Source organism: Malurus melanocephalus, unplaced genomic scaffold (assembly GCF_030028575.1).
Source record: "Malurus melanocephalus ecotype Western Australia unplaced genomic scaffold, MMel_1.1 scaffold_125, whole genome shotgun sequence".
NCBI classification, from domain to species: domain Eukaryota; kingdom Metazoa; phylum Chordata; class Aves; order Passeriformes; family Maluridae; genus Malurus; species Malurus melanocephalus.
In genome coordinates, this window is record NW_026623357.1 from 125,543 (window position 1) to 149,611 (window position 24,069).

Consider the following 24,069-nt stretch of genomic DNA (forward strand, 5'->3'; position numbering starts at 1 on the left):
TTCCTCAGGTAGATTCTTCTGAGGTGCCTCCATGAATTCTTTAATAACTCAAACTGCCTGGCTTTTAAAAGCTTTGGACAACAGCACAAATATCTGAGAGGTGAGATAGATCAGGGAGCAGTGAGAGGAGCAGGGGAGATTTGGGCACCAGTGTCCAATGCCTGGCACAGGTGGGGTCTGACAGTGATGGATGGAACCAACACAAAAACCTCATCTCGGGATAGAGATAGGATGGAGTCAGGTTTCCCACCACAGATAAGCCTGAGCTGAGCTTTGTGGTGTCCCAAAACAAGGCTTAAGAGACTTTTATTCACCTGAAACTGAAGGCAACTCAGTTTTAAATCTGGGAGAAGACTCTAAACCAAGGATAGTACCAAAAATAAATATTAACTGGCTCATTCCCTCAGTTCCTTGAGACTGAAATGCACTGCGGTGAGAAAAACCCCAGTCTGAGTGGCAGCACAGCATCAAAACAAACAGAAAAAGCCACCACCCCAAATCTCCAAGGTCCCCAGCCAAACACAAGCACCAACTGCTCTGCAGAGCACTCAACCATTTGAACATCACTTTGTTTGCCAGACAAGACACGAATCCATCTCCCTGACAACAAAAATAACATTTTTKGAGACAAAGCGAATGAGGGAAAACAAACACAGGATTAGTAAAATAGCCACTGAGCTGTAAATRTATCAAAGCTCCTTTACCATCTATAGCCACAAGATGTTTAAAAAAGAAAAAAAAATTTCCTTCAGCAGGCTGAAGACTTAAAAAACAGTAATATTACGTAAAAAAACAGTAATATTAAAAAAGTTATATATAAAGACTGGCAAAATATAAGTGTGTCAAATAGAGGCAGAACTCAGCTCAGCAGTGCTGTGACACTTTTTAAACTTCAGGCAGTCACGAAGCAGGGCCTGGTTCCTACTTGAAAGGTYAATGTTTTAAAAAGTGGTGAGCAAACAAATACCCAGYGAATCCTTTTTTCTGGTGGGRCTCACCAAGCGGGGTTGTTTTCAGRRAAACCTGGGGTTTCTGCCCGGRGTTTATTTTCGCAGCCTCTGAAGCCCTATCGTGTTCTGTTTGGTTACCATTTTCTAAAACCAAGGAACATTAAATAGTGGCTTCCCAGGAGATCAGGGACAAGCTCTGGGTTTGCCTCTGAGAATTTACAGTAAGACATGGCAAAAGCTGAAGGAAATGGGAGGAAAACGCAGGGAAAAGCAAATCCAAAGGGATGGGAGCACTGATGGCAGGAGCTGCAGGGCTGGAAGGAATATCCCAACAAAACCCTGAAAATACMTTTCTCTTCCTGTGGGTTTGAAAAAAAAAACCACCTTTTCAGAAGGGATTGAACCAATTCATGCTCTTTCTCATTCCATTATGTGTGGAGCAGCAATAGACACCTGGATTAGAGAAAAAAGTGATGCTGAGCTCAGTTGGTCRGTGCTTTACAGGCTCTTGGAAATTATATAACTTTTCTAATTAATTTTTCTAATTKATGCCTTTAATACACTTTTTGAATAAATGGTTTTAATTAATCACAAGCACTGTATTAATTTTAAGCAGTGTGATTTCCACTTCAGCCAGCACAGAGCTCCCTTTCTCCTCACACTGGTATTACTGGAGTTGGATTGGAAAATCATTCAAATTTCGAGTTTTGCTGAACTAACCCTGATGAGCTTCAATGAGTCTGAAAATTGAACACCTRAAATGCAGAATTTACARCYCTCCAAGGAAATGCTGCAGAAAGTAAAGAAGAGCCTGACAAAGACAGTCAGCACCTGCTGGAAACTCCCTTCTGGGAAAAATTTATTAAAAACAATGGAAAATGTGGACTAATTAACATTAGAGTTGAGAAATCGATAACCAATATAGGATAGAATATTAATTGAGAGAATCATGTTAGTTGGAAGCAACGAACATGCTCATAACACACCTCCATGGAGGCACAAATTCCCCAATATTTAAGGTTTTAAGTGGGAAAACATCACCTCTCTTCCCAATTTTTCTCCTAATGAAGATTGCTCACCAACTCTATTTAACACYCAAGCTACCACCACCTTCCACCAGGTGCCCATCACATTTCTGCAGAACTGGAACACGTTCTGGGCAACACAGGAGAACTGGAATTCAAATTTCATTTTAATCTGGGTGGCAAAAAGCATCTCAGTTACCATTTATGTATCAACTGYGGGAGGTAAAATCCCATGGGATCATTCCAGGCCTCAGAGGGGAGATGCTGAGTGGGCAGAACACTGAAAAGGAGCAAAGCAGAGCACAAATTCTTATAAATTTGTTGCCCTGGAAAATTCCAGGCATTTGCAAGGAGAGAAAACGATGGAAAAACTGAGAAATTGCCAAAAATACAATCAGGAACCAGCAGGTTTTTCTGTCTTCTTTTCCAAGGGACCAGAGAAGAGGAAGGGAAAAAGAGTGAGAGGGGAAAATACCCCAAGAAAATGAGTTCCACATGTTACAGAGATTATTCATTTAGCCAGTGTAACCTGACTAAGGTTATTCTCCTGACAATGTATATGGCAGAGAAAAAAAAAGAAAGTCATGCTACCCAAACCTAAAATACAAAGCAGATGGGCTTCTCCATGCATTGGGTTTTTCCTCCCTACACTTATTCCTYATTACAGCATCTAGGATGTAAAATTTAAAGTATTTATATATTTTTTTTCAGGTGGAGAAGTTTTTGATTAGTGAACTGTTTGTTGGTCTTTTTCCCTTTAAGAGAACCTAAAACTGAGCATTTACCAGAAGCAAAATTGACCCGAGCTTTCATTCTATTGGGAGAACTCTGGGTTTCATTTTTCTGTTTGCTTTCAAGTTCAAGTCAAAATGCCTAAAAATTGGGAAAAATTGAAGCAGCAGCCCAAGATTTGTAAAWAGATGAAATCCTAGAGCCAGAGGGKCTTGATACCACTTTAGTGTAATTACTGAGCTTGTCCGATTTGGTCATGAATTCAATGTACAGCAGAAAAAAACACGGATTAACTGATGCAACATTCCAGCCAGGATTGGGTAATTTTACAGCAAAAGTCAGGAAAAAAAACCACAAAGTACAAAGGGAAACACACAGCCCAAGAGATGGGATTGTTTCCTGATCATTTTAAGAGTCAAAGCAGAAGCTTGGATGGGTTTTGCTTGGAGAAATGCTGCAGCACAGGAACACTACTTGAACCAGAAAAAAACAATACCCAGGGAGATGAACTTAAATCCAGGGATTTAAAGAGCATAAATCACGGGGCTGAACTTCTGTGCACAAAACGAATGGGCTGATGGCAACCTAATTACAGAGCTGTTTGCTTTAAATGTCCAAGAGTCTCATTTTTCAGCATCTCTCAGCAGGACCCATCAGCATACACAGGATAAAAATCCCAAAAGCCTTTCCTACAACCTCTCTGGAGCAGGAGTTGTGTCCTCTGTGCCTGCAGAAATACCTGAGTTTAAAGTTTTTACACAGACTGTACTCCATGTGCAGGTGATTCCACCAAAATACCAATCCTTTTTTTCAAGAGATAAATAAATAATGGATGAGTAGTAACCTGAAAAACACTGTGTGTATGTAATTACCTTCCTGTGAGACAGTGTCTGTAATAAAAACTGCAAGGTTACTCTCATTTAGAGTATTAATTGCATTAATAAATGCAGAAATTTTAAGGTCACCTGTTCAAATACCTCACCTGCATCATTTTTCTATGATGATAATATTTATATTTGATATAATCCCCATTTTTCCTTTCTCAAGAAAAACGAGTGGGACCAATTTTAAATCCTTAATTTCTCACCTTAATTTCTCTTAAAAAAAAGGTAAATCCAGAAGATAAACATTAATTACTAGAGAGAATTCATTATCACTAATTAATTATATTAATGATTCCCTCCAAACTGGGTGTAAAGTTATTTTTAAACTGTTAAATTTTAAGCTGACTCCAACAGGAGAGGTGTCCTGGCCAAGCAGGGCCTGAGGAGCTCCAGAGGTTTTGTGTCCCCAGGGAACTGCAGAAGTGGGACAAGGCCACTCCTAGGGCTGGGACCCCGCTTTTAAAAGGGGGGACAGAAGATGAGAAAAGTTATTTAGACTGCACTGATCTGACCTTGGGATTTGAAATCTGCTGGGAGCCTCTGAGGGCTGCAGGAARCACCGTTTTGCCACACTCCAGTGCTAATGAAAAGAGAATTACTCATCAATGGATATTGTCCCTCTGAACTCAGACAGTGATGGATCTGCCAGCTCACTATTCCACGAGCCAGAATGGAACCACCACCAACAACAAAAGCAGCAAACTGCAGCCTGCAGCCCAAAAAAATAACAGACAGTGCAAAGAAATGAAGAATTCCTGGGCAGGTAAAGCAAAGAAAATAATCCCTGGAAGGAGCAGCTCCAATGCTTTTCCAAGGGGCTCATCCAAGGATCCACAAGGTCCCCTCAGATTGTTCTTCCCTCATTTTTTTCCAGGAGCTGTGGCCCAGCACGAGTCATCCCTGGTGAAATAAAACCTTGGGAATGCTGGCTGATTAACTTCTCCCTCGTGTTGAACTTGGGATACAGGAGGAGGGAGGGCAGCCTGCAGAAAAACAAATGTAATCTTCTGGAAGAAGCACAGCCATTAGATGTTATCAGTTGGCAAAAAAAAATTGAAGACTGAGACTGGAGGAAGCTCGTGAATTGAATTCTTACAGCACTTCAAAGCAATTTGTGCATGAATGCAAGCATTTATTCTTCTAATTAAAAAAGGGAAAAAGCAAGCAAAATAGCAAGACATCATTTACATGAAAGAGGGGGGAGTAAAAAAAAACCAAAAAACAACCAACAACCAAAACTCAAACAAAACCTTCAGTGTTAATCAAGCTCAGAGTGGATTCCAACCCAGAAAAGGGAGAGAAAGCTCCGGATTTAATGAGGGAAGGAGCTGGAGAGCAGCAGAACTCGCCTCAGTGCTTTCTGCAGCACTCCTGCCAAGCCATCCCCCAGGAATTCCTACATCCAGCCTTTGGGAGCAAAAAACCATCAGATGTTGGGCAAAGCAGGGCCTTTTATTCCTCCCCCTCATTGTTTTCCAAACAAGCCCAGGGTGGGGGATGCAGGGTTTGGGTCCCAGGGCATGGGGTGTTCCCACCACAGCAGGGATGGATATTTCAAAACCATATTTTTGAAATATGGTTTATCCTAAATAAAGATAATGATCCCAGCCTTGTAAAAAYGAGCTGTGCTGAAATGATTATAAATATATTTACCTTTCAAACACTGAGTGGCAAGAAGTCACACTCAAATCTGATCTAAAAATCAGTGTGTGCTCTTCTAAGGAGCTGTGATCAACAACCCCCAATGATTTCTGTGTCTGAACATCGGTGCCTCAAATTAGCAGCTGAAATTTGTAAGAACTGCCCCCAAAAAAGTCTCCCTAAAGGCATTTCACCTGTGCAAACACAACCCCTCAGGTTACAATGTAGGATTTTTTCAGGCATCTCCTCCTTAGCCAGGGGAGGAGTTTATGGGAGTTATTTCAGTGCCAGGGATGCTCTTKGCTCCAGATTCCCACAAATTCCATCCTTGGAGTCACTGCAAAAGGAGAATTCTRCTGGGTTATCCCAGATTTCCCATGGGTTATCCCCAAGTTTGCAAGGGAGAAATGCATTTCCTGCAGCCCCAGCTCTGCCTGGAAAAACTGCCCCCATTTGGGGCTTTTTATAAGGTCAGTGTTACAGGAAAATGTGAGAAAAATCACAATGCCAAAGAGCTGCAGAGAAAAGAGAAAAAGAGGAAAAAGAAAACAGCTTTCAGGATGTTTAGAAACAGCCTGGGTTATTTTGGAAGATTGTTTTTTCCTCTATTCTGAGTTGTTTTTACCTCCTCAGTGCAACTTTCCAAGTCCAGGAACAGCCAGGACTGCAAACTGCACAATCCCAGCTGCGGAGGACGGAATTYGTATCCCAAATTGRTATCAGATTTATGTTTTGTAACCTAAATCACAGCAGATATTGCTACAAACAAAATTGAGATCAGATTTATGTAATCTAAATCACAGCAGATATTGGTACAAACCAAATTGATATCAGATTTATGTAATCTAAATCACAGCAGATATTGGTACAAACCAAATTGATATCAGATTTATGTAATCTAAATCACAGCAGATATGGGTACAAACCAAATTGAGATCAGATTTATGTTTTGTAACCCAAATCACAGCAGATATTGGTACAAACCTACAGGCGCAGTCCTGGGACCCTGCCCATCCCCACAGCTTTGTCATTTTTGGCCAACAGAGAACAACATCAYGAGGACAGGGCAGACAACAGAACCTGGCAGAAGATTCCAACCCTAAAAAGGGAATTTAAACTGCAGAGAAGCTGCTTTTCAGAAAAAAAAAAAACCAAAAAAAACAATCCAGGAAGCTGACAATGGTAGTATTAATTCCTTTCCTGAGGTGATGTCACTGCCAGTTGGGTTGTACCTATTAAAAAGATCAAAAAGGCCCCGTGCACCCACATTGGTGAAGTTCAAGCCATGACAGAGGCAATTATTATTTTTTACTCCCTCTACAAATATTATTAAAATCTGCTATTTCACAAAATATTTACAAACTACCAAATGAACTCCACCGCTCCTGGTAAATGAACACAATTAAATCAACTTCTCCTTCAAAACAGGAGAGAATTGTTTGACCTATTTTTTAATCTCCAGTCATGTTTAACTTTGTCAAAACAAAATATTTTGGAATCTCTGGAGAAAAGGCTGCTCGTTTACTCCAAACAAATCTCTGCTGTGATTTCCTTCAGTGATGCCACTTGTATGAACTCTCTTATTTGAGAAGCACTCGTGCTGATCAGGGGAAGCATCATCTTCATTAATCAAGAATCCCTGGGCAGATATTTGCACTYGAAATTAAGATGTTTYGTAATATTTTGACATTTCCTAACAYCCATTCATATTTAATTCTCGAGGATGCTTCAATGCACATAAAAYATGGATCAGTCCAAGCAGTTTTCCAATTAGAAATCGTTCGGAGCACGAGGATTGAGTGGCAAACCTGAAATTGAATTAAGGATTTAAGGCTGGATAGAGACCACCTCCAGCTCAGCAACTAAATAAATTGCCTTTCTTTTGCCTTTCTGTGCAATTATCTGAGTGTTGCACGTCGGTCTGAACATGCAGGAACGACACCATAATCCACTTTGGGATCGGGATTAGCGAGTTCAGGCTCTGAGGAGAAATAAAAGCATTAACACTGCTTTGAATGGAGAATGGAAGTAGATTAATGCTACTCAGGGAATGAATATTCCTGTTGTCTCACAGTTACTCCTACACTGGTATCAGGATTTCACTGKCAGGAAGAGGAGGAGGGRAAAAAAAAATAGACTTAATGGGCTGAAAAATTTTCATTACGCTGATAGTGATAATTTATCTTCAGCAATTAATGAAGGAATTTTAACTTYAATAAATTGCTGATATCCACAGAATGAGACGAGCGGTTTCCACAATGTCAGTGGCATTTTAAGTTTATAAGCTGCAAAATAATTTTACTTTAAAAAGTTCAACATGTCCTGTTCAAGCACTAAAAGACAAAAACAACAAAATCCAACCTGCAGGATTCACCTGCTGACAAAGCCTCAATAAAAACATGGATAAATGTTTAAAAAAACCCCAAAGCTGCATTTAACACAACCCCCTATTATGCAGCTATTGTTCCACCTGTTCTGAAGATTCATTTTACACCCCTGAATTCAATTTTAAAAAGTTTGCTTTGATATTCCTGGAATCCCAGGCTGGTTTTGGGATGGAACAGAGCTAAAAGCTCATCCAGTTCCACCCCTGCCATGGGGGCACATCTTCCACCAGACCAGGCTGCTCCAAGCCTGGAGGAGATAAAACCCAGATATTTCACTCGATTTGATGAATAAAGATGAAATATTCCGCATGGAAACTTCAGGAGGAGAAAACAAAGCACGGAAATAGCACTGACCAGCTGGAAACACTCATGGAGAGCACGCAAGGTCCCCATCTCAGACTGCTCCTACAACTTTCCCTTCCAGGGATTCAAAACTTCCCAGGAAAACCAAGGTAATCCATACACTGTGACAAGAAATGCATCAGACCAAGCCACAGCTGAGATTCAAACCCTTTACCAAAAAAAAAAAAAAAAAAAAAAAAAAAAAAAAAAAAAAAAAAAAAAAAACAAAACAAAAAAAAAAAAAAAAAACATAAAAAAAAAAAAAAAAAAAAATTAAAAAAAAAAAAAAAATCCTCATGCTTGATATTTCCCTCTGTTTGAAATATTTATCCCCTTTGCCACGCCCTGGAAGATTGCTCACCACAGAGGTTRYRTGTGGGTTAATATTCCACCAAGAAGAACCTCCTCAGATTTCAATTTAGCCACCAAAAAGATAAATTTCTACCTTCACCTTCTCCACAAGAGCATTTTTAACACACACTGSTAGAGGAGGAGCCASASCCATGGTCAGGAGTGAGGAGTCCAYGAGCTGCAGCTSACCTGAGAGCAGAAGAGCTGAAAGCASCCTCCAACCACTCGTTTTTACAGGCAGGAATTTACTGAGCAGAGCAAACACACAACAAAATCCCCAAATTGCCATTTTCTTGCCCAGACAGAAACAAAATCCAGCCCCATATCTTACACAGAGCAAGAGGTTCTACTCAATTTTACAACTCCATTATTTACTAATGTTTCTGTTCCARCAAATTTTTATTTTCAATACGAGCTCCCCCCCAAAAAAAAGCCACATTTAGGTTTTCAAAGATTCTTAATTTTCCTTTCACTGAGGTTTTACTGTATTTCCTTGTCCTGGGAGAGTTTTATCTGGGATTATACATATGTACCCAAACACAGCTGTTCCACTTCTTTGCTCCTTTCTTTTTTTTTCCCAGAGAAAAACCTGCCTCTATCAGGCACCCAATTAGCTGCTCACTATCAAAAGGCTGCTTGGGCCTTTCATCTGCTTGAAAACTGGATTCAAGTGAGAGGGTGTCATGGAAACTGTGGCTGGGGTCATTTCCTGTTGTAGTTTTTCAGTCACCAAAAATAAAATAACAATAATAGAGGGATTTTTTTTCTGATTTTTTAAAAAAATTGACTGTTTGTTTTAACAGCTCGCAAACCAGTATCTTTGCATACACTGTTAAAGTGAAAAGCAAAATTACTATTATTTTTCATGAGAAATCTTCATATGACAAAGTAGAGAGTGATTTCAACTCCATGTTCAATGCTCTCCTAAAAAAACTGAAGGTCACATGTGCAGAAAACAAAACTTGCAGCAATKATGCAGTGAAATTAATGAAGAATTTAAAATTAAAAGCCCAGCACACAGTGTGTGTGTTTCTCTAAGAATTTCACTGAACAAGTGTGATAGAAAAGTATTGATAATTACACAGGAGATTCCAGCTAATAACTATGGACAGTACTCAAAACTAAAACAAAAAATAAAAATGGGAACATTCATGAACCAGGGAGCTTTTTATCCTTAAGATGAGTCACAAAGAGGCAACTGAAAATAAATAAAAATCACTCAGTGGCCTAAGAATGCCTCAATCCTTTGCCAGATTTTCTTCTGTTTTGATGAGAAAAAAGAGGGACAGAAAAAAAATACCATAAATTTGCACACATTTCCAGATAAGGATTTTTTTCAAACACAGAGTTAAGTGGAGGAATAACAGGGAAAGAGAGGGAGCTCCTTTTAGAGGAGGAATTAAACCAAGGATCCCTTGAGCACTTCCCTTTGGTGAGAGGAGATTGAGGAATACCTGGAACACATTTATTTATGAGCACACCTCCAAAACTCCTCGTTTGGTTCATACAGAAAATCCTACGAGCTCATGTTGGCAAAAAGGCTCAGAGTGCTTTGTTTCCAAAAGCTTAAATTAAAGTTATGAAGCAGAAATTCTCACTCAGCTCAATGGCAATGCAGAACACTGGGCTGATCCTGAGACAAGAGGTGTTTTCRAGTCCCAGATGAGCACAGAGCCCACCCTGATTCCTGTTCACCTGGGTCACGCACGTTCCTCCAGCAGCATTTTTTAACATTTTCAACATTTTCAGCATTTCCTTCCCAATCCCTCTGAAAGCACCTGGGTGTAGCCCAGCCCTTGGCTTTTACCCTCAGCCACCACACAACACGGATTTTCCATGTTCTAATSCTTTCATTCCTTTATTTGGTGACGCTCAGGCTCCTCACACTGTTCAGGAATACACGGAAAGGAGGATTCTCTGCCCTTGGAGAATGTTCTGATGCTCCACCACTCAGAGCTCTGGGCTGGGGACAAGGTGGGCATTGGGCACAGTTTGGACTCGATGGGCTGGGAGGGCTTTTCCAACCTCAGTTTTTCTGGGATCTGACCAAACTAGAAACCCCACTCCAAAGAACCCCAATCACATCTATCCAATATATAATTTAATTCAGTATGTGGCTTCTCTTGTGTATGTTCCCCCACCATTTTTTTTTTTGTGCTAACATTCTCTGATTTCAATTTCACTCAGCAATTTCCAAACCAGAACAGATTTCCCAAAGTCTTTGCARGAGCTGAAGCTCTCTCTGCTTGTAACCCCACAAAGCACCACATGAATTAGCAAAAGGAGATGTCCTTATCAGACAACTCCAGGAGGTTTTTTTTTTGCCAAAGTTTTGCTCTTTTTGCTAAAGGAAAGTTAAATATGTGCGCACTAATTCTAGAGTTAAATATATGTCCACAAACTTCTTGTGAAGATTATTGCCAGGTCAGGCTGAACATATCCATGACCTTGAAGCCTCATTTTTAAAGGAAGAAATGTAAAAAGAAATCGGTTTTTTAAGAACCACAGACAGGAAACWAAATGTAGTGAAGAGATTAAACAGAAGATGAAAGACAATGCCAGGTCTCAATTTAAAAACTAATAAATGAATTGGATGCTATTGTGCTAAGTGGCCATTACAGAAGTAAAGGGACTGAGAAAAGTTGTCCCAGTGCCCCCAGGTGTGGAAGCCGCTGTTGCTGCCACAATCCCGGGAAAAGCCGAGCTCATTGGGAATGCAAAGCCCCAGCTGGGGTAGGAGGAACAGCAGAGTGGAGAACCCTCCCCCACTGCCATCCTGCTCCCCATTATTCTCCACTCGAGCTGAAAGCCACAAGGGCTTTTCCTCCGTGTCAGCCAGACTTGGGAAGCTCCGCAGGAATTGCTGAGAGATCCAGGAAGGCACAAAAGGCTCCAGCCACAAAGAGCCCTTTCATCTGGGCCGTGTGTCCATTAAACACGGCCTGGTAATGTGCATGGCGTTTATAAAGTGATTATAAAGTGAAGGCTCACTCCCTAACGCAGCTACACAGGAAGATTTTTAATTCTATCGCTGGAAAATGGGGATTTGAAATGAGCTGGGAATGCTGCAGGACTCCTGCGAGGAACACTCGGGTTTGGTACCCACTACGACAGCTGAATGTGGATTTTCTATGTTTTAATGCTTTCATTTCTTTGTTTGGTGATGCTCAGGCTCCTCACACTGTTCAGGAATACATGGAAAGCAGGATTCAAGCCCTGACAGTGTTCCTGCACCAAACATGATGCGCAGAGAACACTGGGATTGCTGCTCTGACAGGTTGGAAACTGAAAGTTAATAAATAATAGAAATAATAGATGAGATCCTGCTCTTACGCCACGATCAGGATGAACTCATGAGCTGCCACTCCTGCTCTTACCAACACCACAGCAGTAAASAGACACTTTATCCTCTTTCTCCATCTTTTCCCTCCCTTCCCTTTGCCCACAGCATTTCCTGAGATTTTGAATAACTAAGGCAGGTATAGACCCCTGACAGCCCTGTGAGAAAGTACCTCGAAAAGGAAAAACAAAAATAAAAAATTAACAAAAAAAAAAATCTGTCTTTTTTGTTTCTGCATCATCAAAGCAAGGCCAGAAGTTGAGAATCTTCCCCAGTGTGGGTATGGCTGTGGGCCAGCTTTGCATTCCGGCCTGTGCAAACCACAGCTTTGCTATAGCCAGGTTTCCATATTTTAAATATATTTTTAGACTTAGGGCCCGATGCTGACAACGGGCTCTAACTTCATTTCTAACCAAGGATCCCAAAAAGGATCCCAAAAAGGATCCCAAAAAGGATCCCAAAAAGGATCCCAAAAAGGATCCCAAAGAGGCTGTGAATCCATTTCCAGCATTAAAATCCAACGTTCTCTCCAGCAGCAGCAGTAAAACTCCAGTCCAGCCCCACGTGGGCACGGAGGATGGGTTCAGAACTGCTGGGGTTTGTCTGCAGAACAAACTCTGCACATTCACCCATCCAGATCCCTGTCAGGAATAGGGAATACGGCAAAAATTTGGTTGGAAAGACCTTAAACCATCCAGTGCCACCCCTGCCATGGGCAGGGACATTTTCTACAATCCCAGGCTGCTCCAAACCCTGTCCAAGCTGGTTTTGGGCACTCCAGGGATCCAGGGGCACCACAGCTGTGCCAGGGCTCCCCACCCTCCCAGGGAACAATTCCTGCCCAAAATCCCATCCATCCCTGCCCTCCTTTGGCTTAAAATCATCTTTGCTCTTGTTCTGTCCCCCAGGGATATTTTCCATCAAAAATTCCAGGGGATCTGTCACAATCACATTATTCCCTGCACTGCTGGAGAGGTCTCACCACTGCAGAGCTGCCACCAGGCCATTTGGAAGTGACCATAAAAGTTTCAGGCCACCCCAACCCTTTGTGCAGTGCCCACCTGGTGCTACCATCAGAGAAATGACCCCTGTGGCACCGGGAAGCAAAGGGGACAGGAAATGGCAAACGGGGAATGGCAAAAAACACAAAACAAGCAAAGTGGAGGCCAGAAAATGGTGGAGAGACAGGAGAAGGCAGCAGAAATGCAGCCCTGCTGCTCCTTCCCCTGCACAGGAGTTGGATGTGCAACTCCACAGGAACCTCCTGTGCTTCCCAAGGAGCCACGGTTTGGGATCAAAGGCCCCCATCAAGCAGGGACATTTTTGTATCAAAGCTGCGGGAAAATGTGGATTAATAAAACCAGGGAAGAGTCTGGAATGAGCCCGACCTACAGGGTGTGCACCTGCACTATAGGCAAGAATCAATTCCAAAGAATCCCAAATTAACGCATTTGTTCATTAAATATTTTAATGACTGTTATCCCTTCCTAGCTGCTTATTTTTCCTCCCCTTTTTCATGGCTTTTCAGGCTCTGAGAAGCCTCCAGACAACACACACGAAGCAGGTCTGACGCTTCAAACGAGCCTTCCCAGAGCTCTGCATTCATYTCATCCCAACTCCACATCTTCCCTTCCCAAAATAGCTGCTGCACCTTTGCTCCTCAAAGAGAAATCCACCATTCCAAGCACTGAAAACCATGGTGATGGATAGTGGGTCTCATTTATTTTCGGAGGCTGAGTTTCTATTCTTGGAAATGTAGGAAAAAGCAGGGTTTCAAAGTCTGAGGTTGCAATTACCAGAACTTTTTTAAAAAAAAAAAAAAAAAAAGTATTTCTAGACTTTGAGCCAACCACTTGCTGCATAAATACATAAATATGAAGGRGGAGACAAAATTCTATTTCTGTGACATCACAGTGAATCAATATTTAAAAATTCATGAGACTGAATTTCTTACCAAACAGAAATAAACAACTGGTCATTTCTATTTCTATTAAACAARTTATCTCCCATCATGGCTGTGTGGKGCTAATTTTAATTTTGGCTTTGCATCCAGTAGTTTTAATGGAAATACAGCATCACCAGTCTGTCAGTATTTAAAATTTTAGAAACCAAACACAACTTTTGGAATAAAACCCTGTGCTCCCAGCGGTGAGCTCAGCACAGCAGAGGTTCCTCTGCCAGGAACAGCTGGATCATCAGCAAACTGAATTTAACAGCTTCAAGACCATCAARCCAGCCAGAAATGATCTAGGGATTGTAAAATAGCAGCAGCATTCAAAAGGAAGAGCKAAAATTGAATTTTAAATTATATTTYAATTATATTTCRGTCAAAAATACGAAATTAAAAGCAAGACTTTGTGTTTTCCCTAACTGCACTACTGAGCAGTAACTACAAGAGAAGGTTGGCTGCTGAGTGCCATCGGGTTTGTATTTGCAACCTCCACCTAAAGCTAAAAAACTCTGACAAGTTTGCAGTTTYCATCCTCCTCCTCCAATATATATGAATATTAACTTTATTCCGTTTTTTTTTTTAATCATAACCTCCTTCAAGGAGCACACAAGAGACTGTGTACCCAGGAATAGCATTTTCTAATTTGAATCAAACAGATCAAAGRCTGGAATTTACAGTTTAAAAACAGCTGCCTGACCACAGCTGCTTCACGTGACAAACAAGCATCCTCAGTGCTTATTCCTGCCTTCCTGCCCGCACCAGAAATTGCAGTTTTTTCCTGAAAATTGCTGTGTGCAGCTGAACTCCACCAAGCCAGAGCAAAGGAATAAATCCCACATCCCACCTGGCAGAGCCACTGGCAGAAGGAAYGAAACACAACTGTGAAATTCATATTTCAGACAATTCCTTGGGCMAACAATGCCACAGGAAGCAGAACTACCTACACCTGTAGCTTATTTAAATTAAATATCCTTTCATTGTTAAAACTGCTAAATATATGATCCTCAAATCAAAAACCCTTCTATTTTTATCCTTCAGTTAAAAAATCTTGTTTCCAAAATGTTATTTTGGCATCTCTGGAATACATCTGTCCATAAATGCTCCAACCAGAGCATTTCCAGCTGTGAGATGAACCTGCAGATCATGGAGCAGCTTCAGCCTCCTCTAATAAAATATGAACTGCAGTTTAGGATCCACAGAGTGGAAGGGGCTTTTCCTTTTCATTTCACATTCCCTGAAATGATGAAAAATCCCACTTYTTTCTTATCCTCCCAACAGTGTTTAGCAAAAGTCAGAAATCCMGTATGATTTCAACACAGGGGAAAAAGAGGAAAAACAACGTGCTAATTCACTGATCATGAGCAAGGCAATAAAAATATCCTGGATGTGACCTTCTTCTGTACCAATTTTCCATCAGCACCTCCCCTGTRCTGGTTTGCAATGGACAGGTACCACTGAAAGCAAACATTTTGGGAAAACTTACTCCTGCTCCCACAAAATGCACAATTTCTTGGCCAAGCTGAAAATAATAGGGGGAAAAAAAAGGCAGCAGATTTTTCTGCTGGCATTGGGTTGAGGGTGCACAAGGTGTGGGTTTCACCCCTGGTACTGAGGTCCTGGTGTTTTACATCCCTTGCTGTGCAAGTACCTCACAGCCACCACAATTTTATTTACAAAGATTCATCAAAAGTAGTGGAGAAATGTGTGAAACCCCTGATTTYGGAGATGGAGAAYCACAGTTCTGGTATTTCAATTCTGCAGGAATTGAATCCATTGTAGRATATTCCCAAAAAGCTCTCCTTGCMYGATGCTTCCAGATCCAACACCTCAGCAKCTCCTTCAGCCCAAAAAGCACCACACCACCCATTTTTCTCTTCCCATAGAAGCCAAACATGACCAGATTTTTCTGGGAATGGGGATCCCTCCTGTTCCCAGGGATCTGGGAAGCATTTTTGTCACTCCCAGCTGAACACAGCTCCAGGAATGGTCCCTGCCAGGAACACTCTGCTGTCACCCCACACCCCTCCTGCAGCTGCAGCACTGCCTGACCACTTTCCAGTTTTCTCATCCGTGGCACAGGGAGAGGGAAAGCCAAGGAATAATCCCTGCCAGGGAGGATCCCACAGCTGATCCCTGTGCTCACAAAGCTCCTGGGAAAGAACTGGGGATGAGTTTCTAATTTGGATCGATCCCAGAGCTCTCACTGAATCTCCATTTCGGTGTCAAACACTGCTCTGACACTCCTCCTCCACACCATTTGGGGCTCCTTTCTTTTTCCAACAAATAAAAGGCAAAGGGCTCTGCTGGCTCTCAGTGTGGTCTTTCCAAAGGCTGGGAAGCCCTTTCCAAGCTTGGCTCACAGCCTGCTCCAGGCAAACAGGCTCCCACTAAAGCTATTTTTGGGATCTGTCCCCTCTCCCCCCAGCCCATCACCACAAACACCTCTCCAGGTTTTGTTGGATACAAATCYTGAGGCGAAAGCACAGCCCAAAAATGAAATGTTTCTAATTCTTCCTTTGCTGAAAGGGAGAAAAGCAGGGACAGGGAGGTCASAGGAGCATCTCAGCCCTTTGGTGTAGCACTGTCACATCATTTCTGTCAAGCTGAACTTATCTCCACGTTCAATTTGGTGTGAAATCACAAAAAAAAACCAGCACAAAAATAACCCCACCAGGGCGAACACACATGAAATTCCACTTAAGGTGTTCCAGCTCCTAGAAACTTTTATGGTAACTTCCAGATGTGTCTATTTTAAAGCTTTTTTTTATTTTCTCCTGGCCTCGTTCCCACCTGTGACAATGCTAAGTGCAGCCAGAAATTCCTACAGCATCGCAGGAATATGTGCAAAAGAAGGTCAAAACTGGACAGGGAGCACTGGCTAGACAGTTCTGCAGACTGAAAGGAAAATTCCTGGGTTTTATGCRAAAGGTGGAAGGGGGCTCAAAATCACAGTCCAAGTTGAGCAAATCTGTGAGTTCAGAGGGCAGCAGCACCACAAAAAGCAGTTTTTTATCTCCTGGCTGGGAAACTGCTAAAGGGAGAAGCAATAGTTTGCTTTTACTAATTATTGTAATTGTGCAAATATACTTTTGCAAAATCTCTTGGGAGACTCTGCAGAGTCCTTCCAGGCAGTTGATAAAGTGACTCCATTAACACTTTTCCTGGCATTGGAAATGAGTGGTACTGATTTGTGGCACCAGGATTCTTTCAAAAGTCAGCTCTGATTTTCACTGCTACATCAGASACGTAATTTCATCCAGATTTCTGCACAGAGCAGAACACAAGAGTCAAGCAATGACTTGGCTCATATTTAATATCAGAAGAGGAAACTCTCCACAACAGACATTGCATAAGTACCGATGTTTTCATACTGTGTTTTCCATGGAAAAGAGAACACAAGGATATCCTTTCAGATTTCATTAACCCTGCAGGTTATTGAACAACAATAARCTCCAGGAAAATGATGATTGAGGAATATTTTTACTCGTTATTCTGCATTAAACCTACAGTACAAGAGCTATTAGTGAAAATCCTCAGCAGAAGTTCTGACATACAAAAGAAAGGCTGATACATAAGTTACTAAAATTTCAATTATTAAGTTATGKAGAAAAAATTATATTTTCCTATTCAACTGCATAAAAATAAATCATTCCTGGGCCATTATCCAACCTTAATGAAGTTCTCTGATCCATGAAGTGTTGCCATTTCCAGGCTTCACAGAGAGCCAGGCTCAGGCAGCCCTGAATCCCAGTTCCATCTGGGGATGGAATGGCATTTCAATAGAAATGCCAAAATTTGGGGTAATTTCCCAGAGCTGGGCACTTCCAAACACGAGGGTGGAGCTGACAAAGCTCCAAGCATTTCTCAGCCAATTTTCTCCCCAGTAAATGACAAACAGAAATCAACAACTGTAAACAACAACAACAAAAATCTGTTTATACTTATTTTCCCTTTTTATTATACAGATACAAAAGAATAACTGGGAAACACACACAAAAAAAGAATTTTTTTCCATTCTAAACTTGCCTCTCTGAAAGAAGGGAATTTATCCATGTTATTTTGTCGCTGTTGGCTAGACAGTCGACATAAAAGAATAGATATAAAAATACACAAAAAGTGAGTGAAAAACAGAAAGAAAGAAGGACTTTATCGTGGGACAAGCTTCTTTTATCTACTTTAGCAATTAGTGTATACCTTTGTGTCAAATATACATTGGTTAGTGAAGCTGTCACTTTTTCTCAACAGCATAGGATTGGTAGGTTTGCAAAAGCTACAGTATTAGTAATRTTTATAATTGTAAGCTACCTGCATTATCAATTCTACATTCTAATCTTCTTTTTCTCAAGACAGCTAAGGACGTGGCGTTTTATTCCCATGCAAGCTGTTAACACTCTCTACATTATTTGACAAGAAAAATCAGGTTTTTTTCTGCTCTGGCAGCCGAGCAGCTTCTGTACCATGCTCAGCTCAGGCACTCCAWGAAAAAGTGGGGTTTGATTCCTACTCATTTCCCAGGATATTTGAATTCTTGGACACGGTTCATTATCTGCCAGCCCACCTTGCTGCTCCACACTCCCAACTTTTTTTTTTTTTTATCTGGCCGGGCCAGATGCAATTCCCGGCGTTTGAAGTGCCAGGGCAGCCTTTGCTGATGCCACATCACTAAGGATGGCCCGAGCCTTTGAAGAAACAACTCAAAGCCTAATTAAAAATTCAGATTGGGTCTCTCCCCCGTGCAGCCATTCCCACTGCCCTTCCACCAGGACCTCTCGCTGGCTTTTTGAAATGTTTCATGTTGGGAAAAAAAAAGGAATATGGGTGGAAAAGGATGAAAAACTGCTGCAGTCTCAGCTGTCAGAGAACCTCGGATAAAGCTGCTGTAGCTGGATTCAAACTAAGGCAGAATCATGTAAAACAGATGAGGTTTTGCTCCATTGGTTTCTACTCTGTAATTATTGCTACAGCTCACGCTACTGCAAAATAATATTAAAATAACCCAAAAAGGTACAACCAGACATTTAACAGCCTTCACTGACTTCCCTACTGATGCTATTTTCTTTTTTTTTTTCTTTTTTTTCTTTTTTTTTTTTTTTGCATTTCAGCTTCACAGGCTGAAAATAACAGGGTAAAAAAAAAAAAGGCAGATTTTTCTGCTGGCATTGGGTTGAGGGTGCACAAGGTGCAGGTTTCACCCCTGGTACTGGAGGTCCTGGTGTTTCATGTCACTTGTGTGCAAATAACTCACAGCCACAACAATTTTATTTGCAAAGATTCATCAAAAGAAGTGGGGAAATGTGTGAAACCCCTGATTTCAGAGACGGAGAACCACAGTTCTGGTATTTCAATTGGCCTGCAGGACAGCTCAGAATGGGATTTATTTCTTCTAAGTAGTAAATCCATKAGCCAGAAGACAATCCCATTGGAAAAAATAAATAATGCTGCATTCTGTCAGTGCTCATTTTCAAAGGGATTAAATAAATGGACAGTTCTGGCGACTCCAACTCTTTGCCATCGCTCAGAAATCCTAAAAGAATGTGGATTTTTCGGCCCATCTAAACCCCTGGACATCTCTCTATCTCTGTGTCGTGCTTGTCTGAGCACAATCTGTTCTTGTTAAAAAACATATGGCCAGACAAGCTATTAGGAAGATAAATAAATAAATAAYATGCTTGCCAATCCRCCAGGAGAAGCCTGTACTAAGCTGTTTGTTATTTTACACATCACTGCGTCACCTGATGTATTAATATATTATAYTATGTACAGTATTAATATTAAAAATAAACAGGAAAAACATGACCAGAAAACTGGTTTTTTTCAGATTCAAAATGCATTTTTTTTTATTCCAGTCTGCAAGATCAGTGACAGACAATGAGAAAGGGCTGTGCTTCCTTCACAGAATTAAGAGGAAAGGATTAAGATGGCAGAGCTGCCTTCAGAAATTTTCGGGGCCCTCTGGGCCTACAACTTTTGTTACTAATCTGGCTGGAAACATCAGCATGTATTTTGGGAATTAYAGAGGCATTCAATGCTTTTCATCTTCAAAGCATTTCTTATTCCTTTCAGTTCTGGCTGCAAGTRTTATATCCCTGTTTTGGAGATGGAAACGTTACCTTGCCCCACACTGTCGAAAATAGTCCTCACCTTGGGCACCCTGARCAGATTTACAGGGTCAAACCTCTCCAAAACAAAACAAAACAAAACCCTCACAAAAGTTCTGATTTATTCTTTTCCTGCCTTCACGTCCCAGCTAAASAATTTCAGCTGTTTCAACCAAGAACTTACCCTGTAATTTCAGCCAGGTCAGAGAAGCCAGGAGCAGAYGAGCCAGGTAAGAAACTCCACCCGCAGATCACATCATGCCACAACCACCAATTTAGTTATAATTTTAGTATAAAAGGACTCTTAACTTTTAATTAGTGCAGAGTGTCAGCTCTGCCYGGGAGAATATATTACAGGACTGTCACACAAGCTACTCATTGAGCAGCTCCAGCCCTTGGCAAGCCATGCCTTGGGTTATTTGGGATGCAGCTGCTGAGGAATGACAAGGAACACAGCGTGGCAAGAGGAGCTGGGATYGCACACTCCTCCCCTGCTGCCAGGAGGAGCTCCCTGAAAGCCAGGGGAGCTGTCAATGTGTGCTCTGGCCACAGAAGAAACACAGGAATTGTTACAGGTGACTGTAGGTGCAGCRCAATCCACAATCCAATGGCTTTTCCAGCACCCTCTGTCCCGCAGGAGGGAGAGGGAAGAGATTGTGGTGAGGCTGTTTTTGGTTGATTTGGGAAATCGCGTTGGGCACAACCATAAACAGATCACCCTGGCTGCTCAGGGCAAAAATCCGTGTGAGGAAGTGTATGTACACCCAGCCATGTCCCAATATGTGACAGGGAATACACACAACATTGTCATTAACACACAGAAATGTCATTAACTGAGGGTTTGGCAGAACTGTCAAACACAGGGGGAACAATAAGTGATCACAACAACAGAGAAAAATCACACAACTGATCAACTTTCTATATTTAGCCCCTCCTGGAGAAATAACACACGGGATGGTAACACACAGACACGGAGGAACCCACCCACACTGCAGAGCCCAACACGTGTTCTCACTGAGGGAATCCCTGGTATGGTACAAATATGTAAATTCCAATTGGAAATTTAAATAAGAAACTATTAAACTGCTGTTCAACATGCTCAGCAAATGATGCAACTCACGAGTTGTCACCTACACTACATGATCCTCAGCTGCTCTTCACAGCACCATGGAAGGAATAAATTTRTAAATGAAATCAGAGCGCTTGCATGGGTGAGGAAACAAAGCACTGCCCAAAGGTAACAGGCAGACAGTGCCCTCCTGCAAGGATCTGTAAATAGAAAGCACTGGTGTGAGTGTCAGAATCAACTGTCACACTGATGCTGCCACCAGAAACCTCTCTCACCCTCGGTCTGCCTGCAGCTTCAGCCTCCATTCCAGCTCTGCCTCACCCCTCTCAACAGTGCAGAATAATGGGATTTTATCAGAAACACTCAGTCCTCACTGCTGCTGGGCCAACGCCACGGAGCACAGGTAGCACAGGTAGAAGGAGAGCGATTCTCAGGAAGGAGACGCCGCGGAGGAGACGGAGCTCCTTTCAAGCACTGACGGCTGCTCCCACTGAAATCAGATTTATTTCCTATCCCATAACTCCCATATTCATTATCCTCTTCCCCTTCTCACAGGAATTTAAGGCTCCCAAATTCCGTGGTTCTCCTCTTACCTCTTCCACTCACTCCTCGAGTGTCCACTCTGGAGACTCCACCTCATCCTGCCTTTCCTGCACTCCAGGAGGCTCCATCTACATTTTCCTCTTTTCCCAGACTCCAAACACAGCCYAACCAACCCCTCACCTTCACTCTCTTGAATCATTTCCACCTGCTCCTGCACTCATTGGATGGGATGCTTCCTCCCCACCTCCAGCTCAGTGCTACCCTTCCTGCAAAGCCCTCTGGTGACAGCAACTCCTGCCTGTTACCATGTGCAGATGTGGGAGCCACAGCTGGCAAAGACCAGAGCAAGGGAAACATTAAATCCTGCCACTTCCTCCTCTATGGTTTGTGAAATGAAATAAAACCGCAGCTCACTAATGGCTGGGTATCAACCCTTCCTCCTGCTACCACAGCTTCCCCTCGCTAGTCCTGATTTGGGGCCYTGCTTCCATGTCACCCTCGAAAGCAGGACAACACCCTCGGATTTACATCTGAATAAAGCATAAAAGCGTTCTCACTCTGCTTCCAAAATCCCACACCTCTCTTTTCTGCCGGGCACAACCTGTTTGCATCGTCCCAAGCACCCGGCTGCCCACTGAGCCACCAGCACTCACCAACAGCACYGAACAAGAGGGAAAAAGGGAATTCTGTCCCAGCTACACCCGGCCCTGCCTGAGCAGGCTTTGGAAATTTCAGCCCAAAAACCAAGTAAGAAGCACAGGCTGCAGTGACACATGTCATAACATTTTTTGTTCTACAGTAGGAGGTCAGCAGAGAAGCTTCTAAAATCAGGGGAGGTTTTGTTCCCACYGGTTTTTAATCTTAAACAGCTGTAATAATGTTCCAGGGGGGAGCAAAGGACAGGCTGGGCATTAGCGTGATGGGAGTTGAGACAGCCAAAATATGAARCATATAAAAATAGAGCTCATTATGMAAAKAGGTTTCAGTTTAACTACCAGYTTCACCACATTAAATTACTCTGGGGCCTGAAATATCCAACTAATAGTAAACAGAGTTTTAACATTATTTGTATCCCCGTGCACTGGCATCCAGATCATTCCCGAGCTTGGATCATCGATACAATTCTTGAAAAGAAAACCTGGCTCAACCTATGGTTAATTCTGGTAACAATGTATATTTTTATGAGCTGGGTTTTTTTTTAACACAAGACCTCTCGAGGTGATCGTATTATAATTTTTATTAACGCCAGAAACGGATTTAGCAATGCAATTACACTGACTTAATTTGCATTAACAGAGACTCCACCAAAGAAAAGGATTATGCTGATATCTTTTGAGGGGAAATACATACATGCGTATGCACGGCAGAAGGAGRAAAAAAAAAAGTGACTTCCTTGAATTCAGTACATCAATAATGTACCTTGTTAAGTGAAGTCATTTAAATCCGCGTCTTCTTAGCATCAAGGACAAGAGACAGCTCAGTGTTTGCCCGGACAAAACGAGCCCTAGGAGGCCGCCCAGCACAATGATAGTCCAGAGGTGAGAGAATGCAGCCAGTTTAGAGAAGATAAAAGGCCATTTGGGTAGAGACCCCCGCTGATCCTATGAAAGTGTCTCCTTTTCAGTTTGGGAGGCTTTTAAAACTGCATTTGCTACTGACCATACCTTCCCCTGAAAGCCGCCTGGGATCCGATTTCACTTTTTCCCCCCCCCGGAGAGGGTCGGCAGCCGCCGGCGGCAGCGCAGGTACCAGCGCTCCCTGCAAACCCCACCAGCCCCCCGCAGAACACCCCGAGAACGACACACAACTCCCGGCAACTGGAATAACCTTCCACAAGCGTGAATCCGGCATCTGAATAAACTTCCCGGGCCGGGAAGCATCGCTTCCCCCCGATCCCCGCGGCTCCAGCCCGGAGCGGCCCCTGAGCACGGCGAGCTCAGCCCCGAGCCCGGGCTCGGACCCCTCGCGGCTGCGGGAGCGGTTTTGGCCGCTTCTATTGTGTAAATTGCAAATAAAACAGGAGCCTGCCCGCGCTCGGCCGCTACGGCCCCGCTCCCCTCCGGGCGGGCGGCTCTGCGGGGGAAGAGAGGCCGGGGAGAGCCGGGGATGAGGGGAGAGGGGCCGGGGAGAGCCGGGGATGAGGGGAGAGGGGCCGGGGAGAGCCGGGGATGAGGGAGCCGGGAATGAGGGAGTGGAGCCGGGGGAAACCAGGGCTGACGGAATGGGGCCGGGGGAAGACGGGGCTAAGGGGAGCCGGGAATGAGGGAAGCGGAGCCAGGGAGAAGCGGGGCCGAGGAGAACCGGGGCTGAGGGGAGCCCGGGGCCGAGGAGAGCCCGGGCTGAGGGGAGCCGGGGCTGAGGGGAGCTCGGGGCTGAGGGGAGCCCGGGGCTGAGGGGAGCCCGGGGCCGGGGAGAGCCGGGGCTGAGGGGAGCCGGGAAATGAGGGGAGCCGGGGAATGAGGGGAGCCCGGGGCTGAGGGGAGCCCGGGGCTGAGGGGAGCTCGGGGCTGAGGGAGAGGGGCAGCCCGCGCAGGGGGGAGGGAAAGTTTGCGAAGAAGAAAAGAACCGAGGGAAGGAGGGGGAAGAAAGAAAGAAAGGAATGGAGAGAGAGAGAAAGGGCAAGGCAGGAACCGGGAAGAGCGTGCTGAGAAGGGAGGGAGGGAAGGAAGGAGGGAGGGAAAACCAGGCGAGGCGCGGGCCGGGCCGGGCCGTACCTGCATGGTGACGACCCTCAGCTCCTCGGTGGCGAGTTTCCT

At 43.3% G+C, this 24,069-nt stretch overlaps 1 protein-coding gene across 1 annotated transcript in view; it reads right to left on the minus strand.

Moving 5' to 3' along the window:
• CACHD1 (cache domain containing 1) overlaps window positions 1-24,063 on the minus strand; it is a 90,923-nt gene extending 66,860 nt beyond the window's left edge. The window contains exon 1 of the mRNA XM_057370426.1: window positions 24,028-24,063. Coding sequence (XP_057226409.1) covers window positions 24,028-24,033 — 6 coding nt within the window. The 5' untranslated portion in view covers window positions 24,034-24,063. The remainder of the gene's footprint in view (window positions 1-24,027) is intronic.
• Window positions 24,064-24,069: the final 6 nt, after the last annotated feature.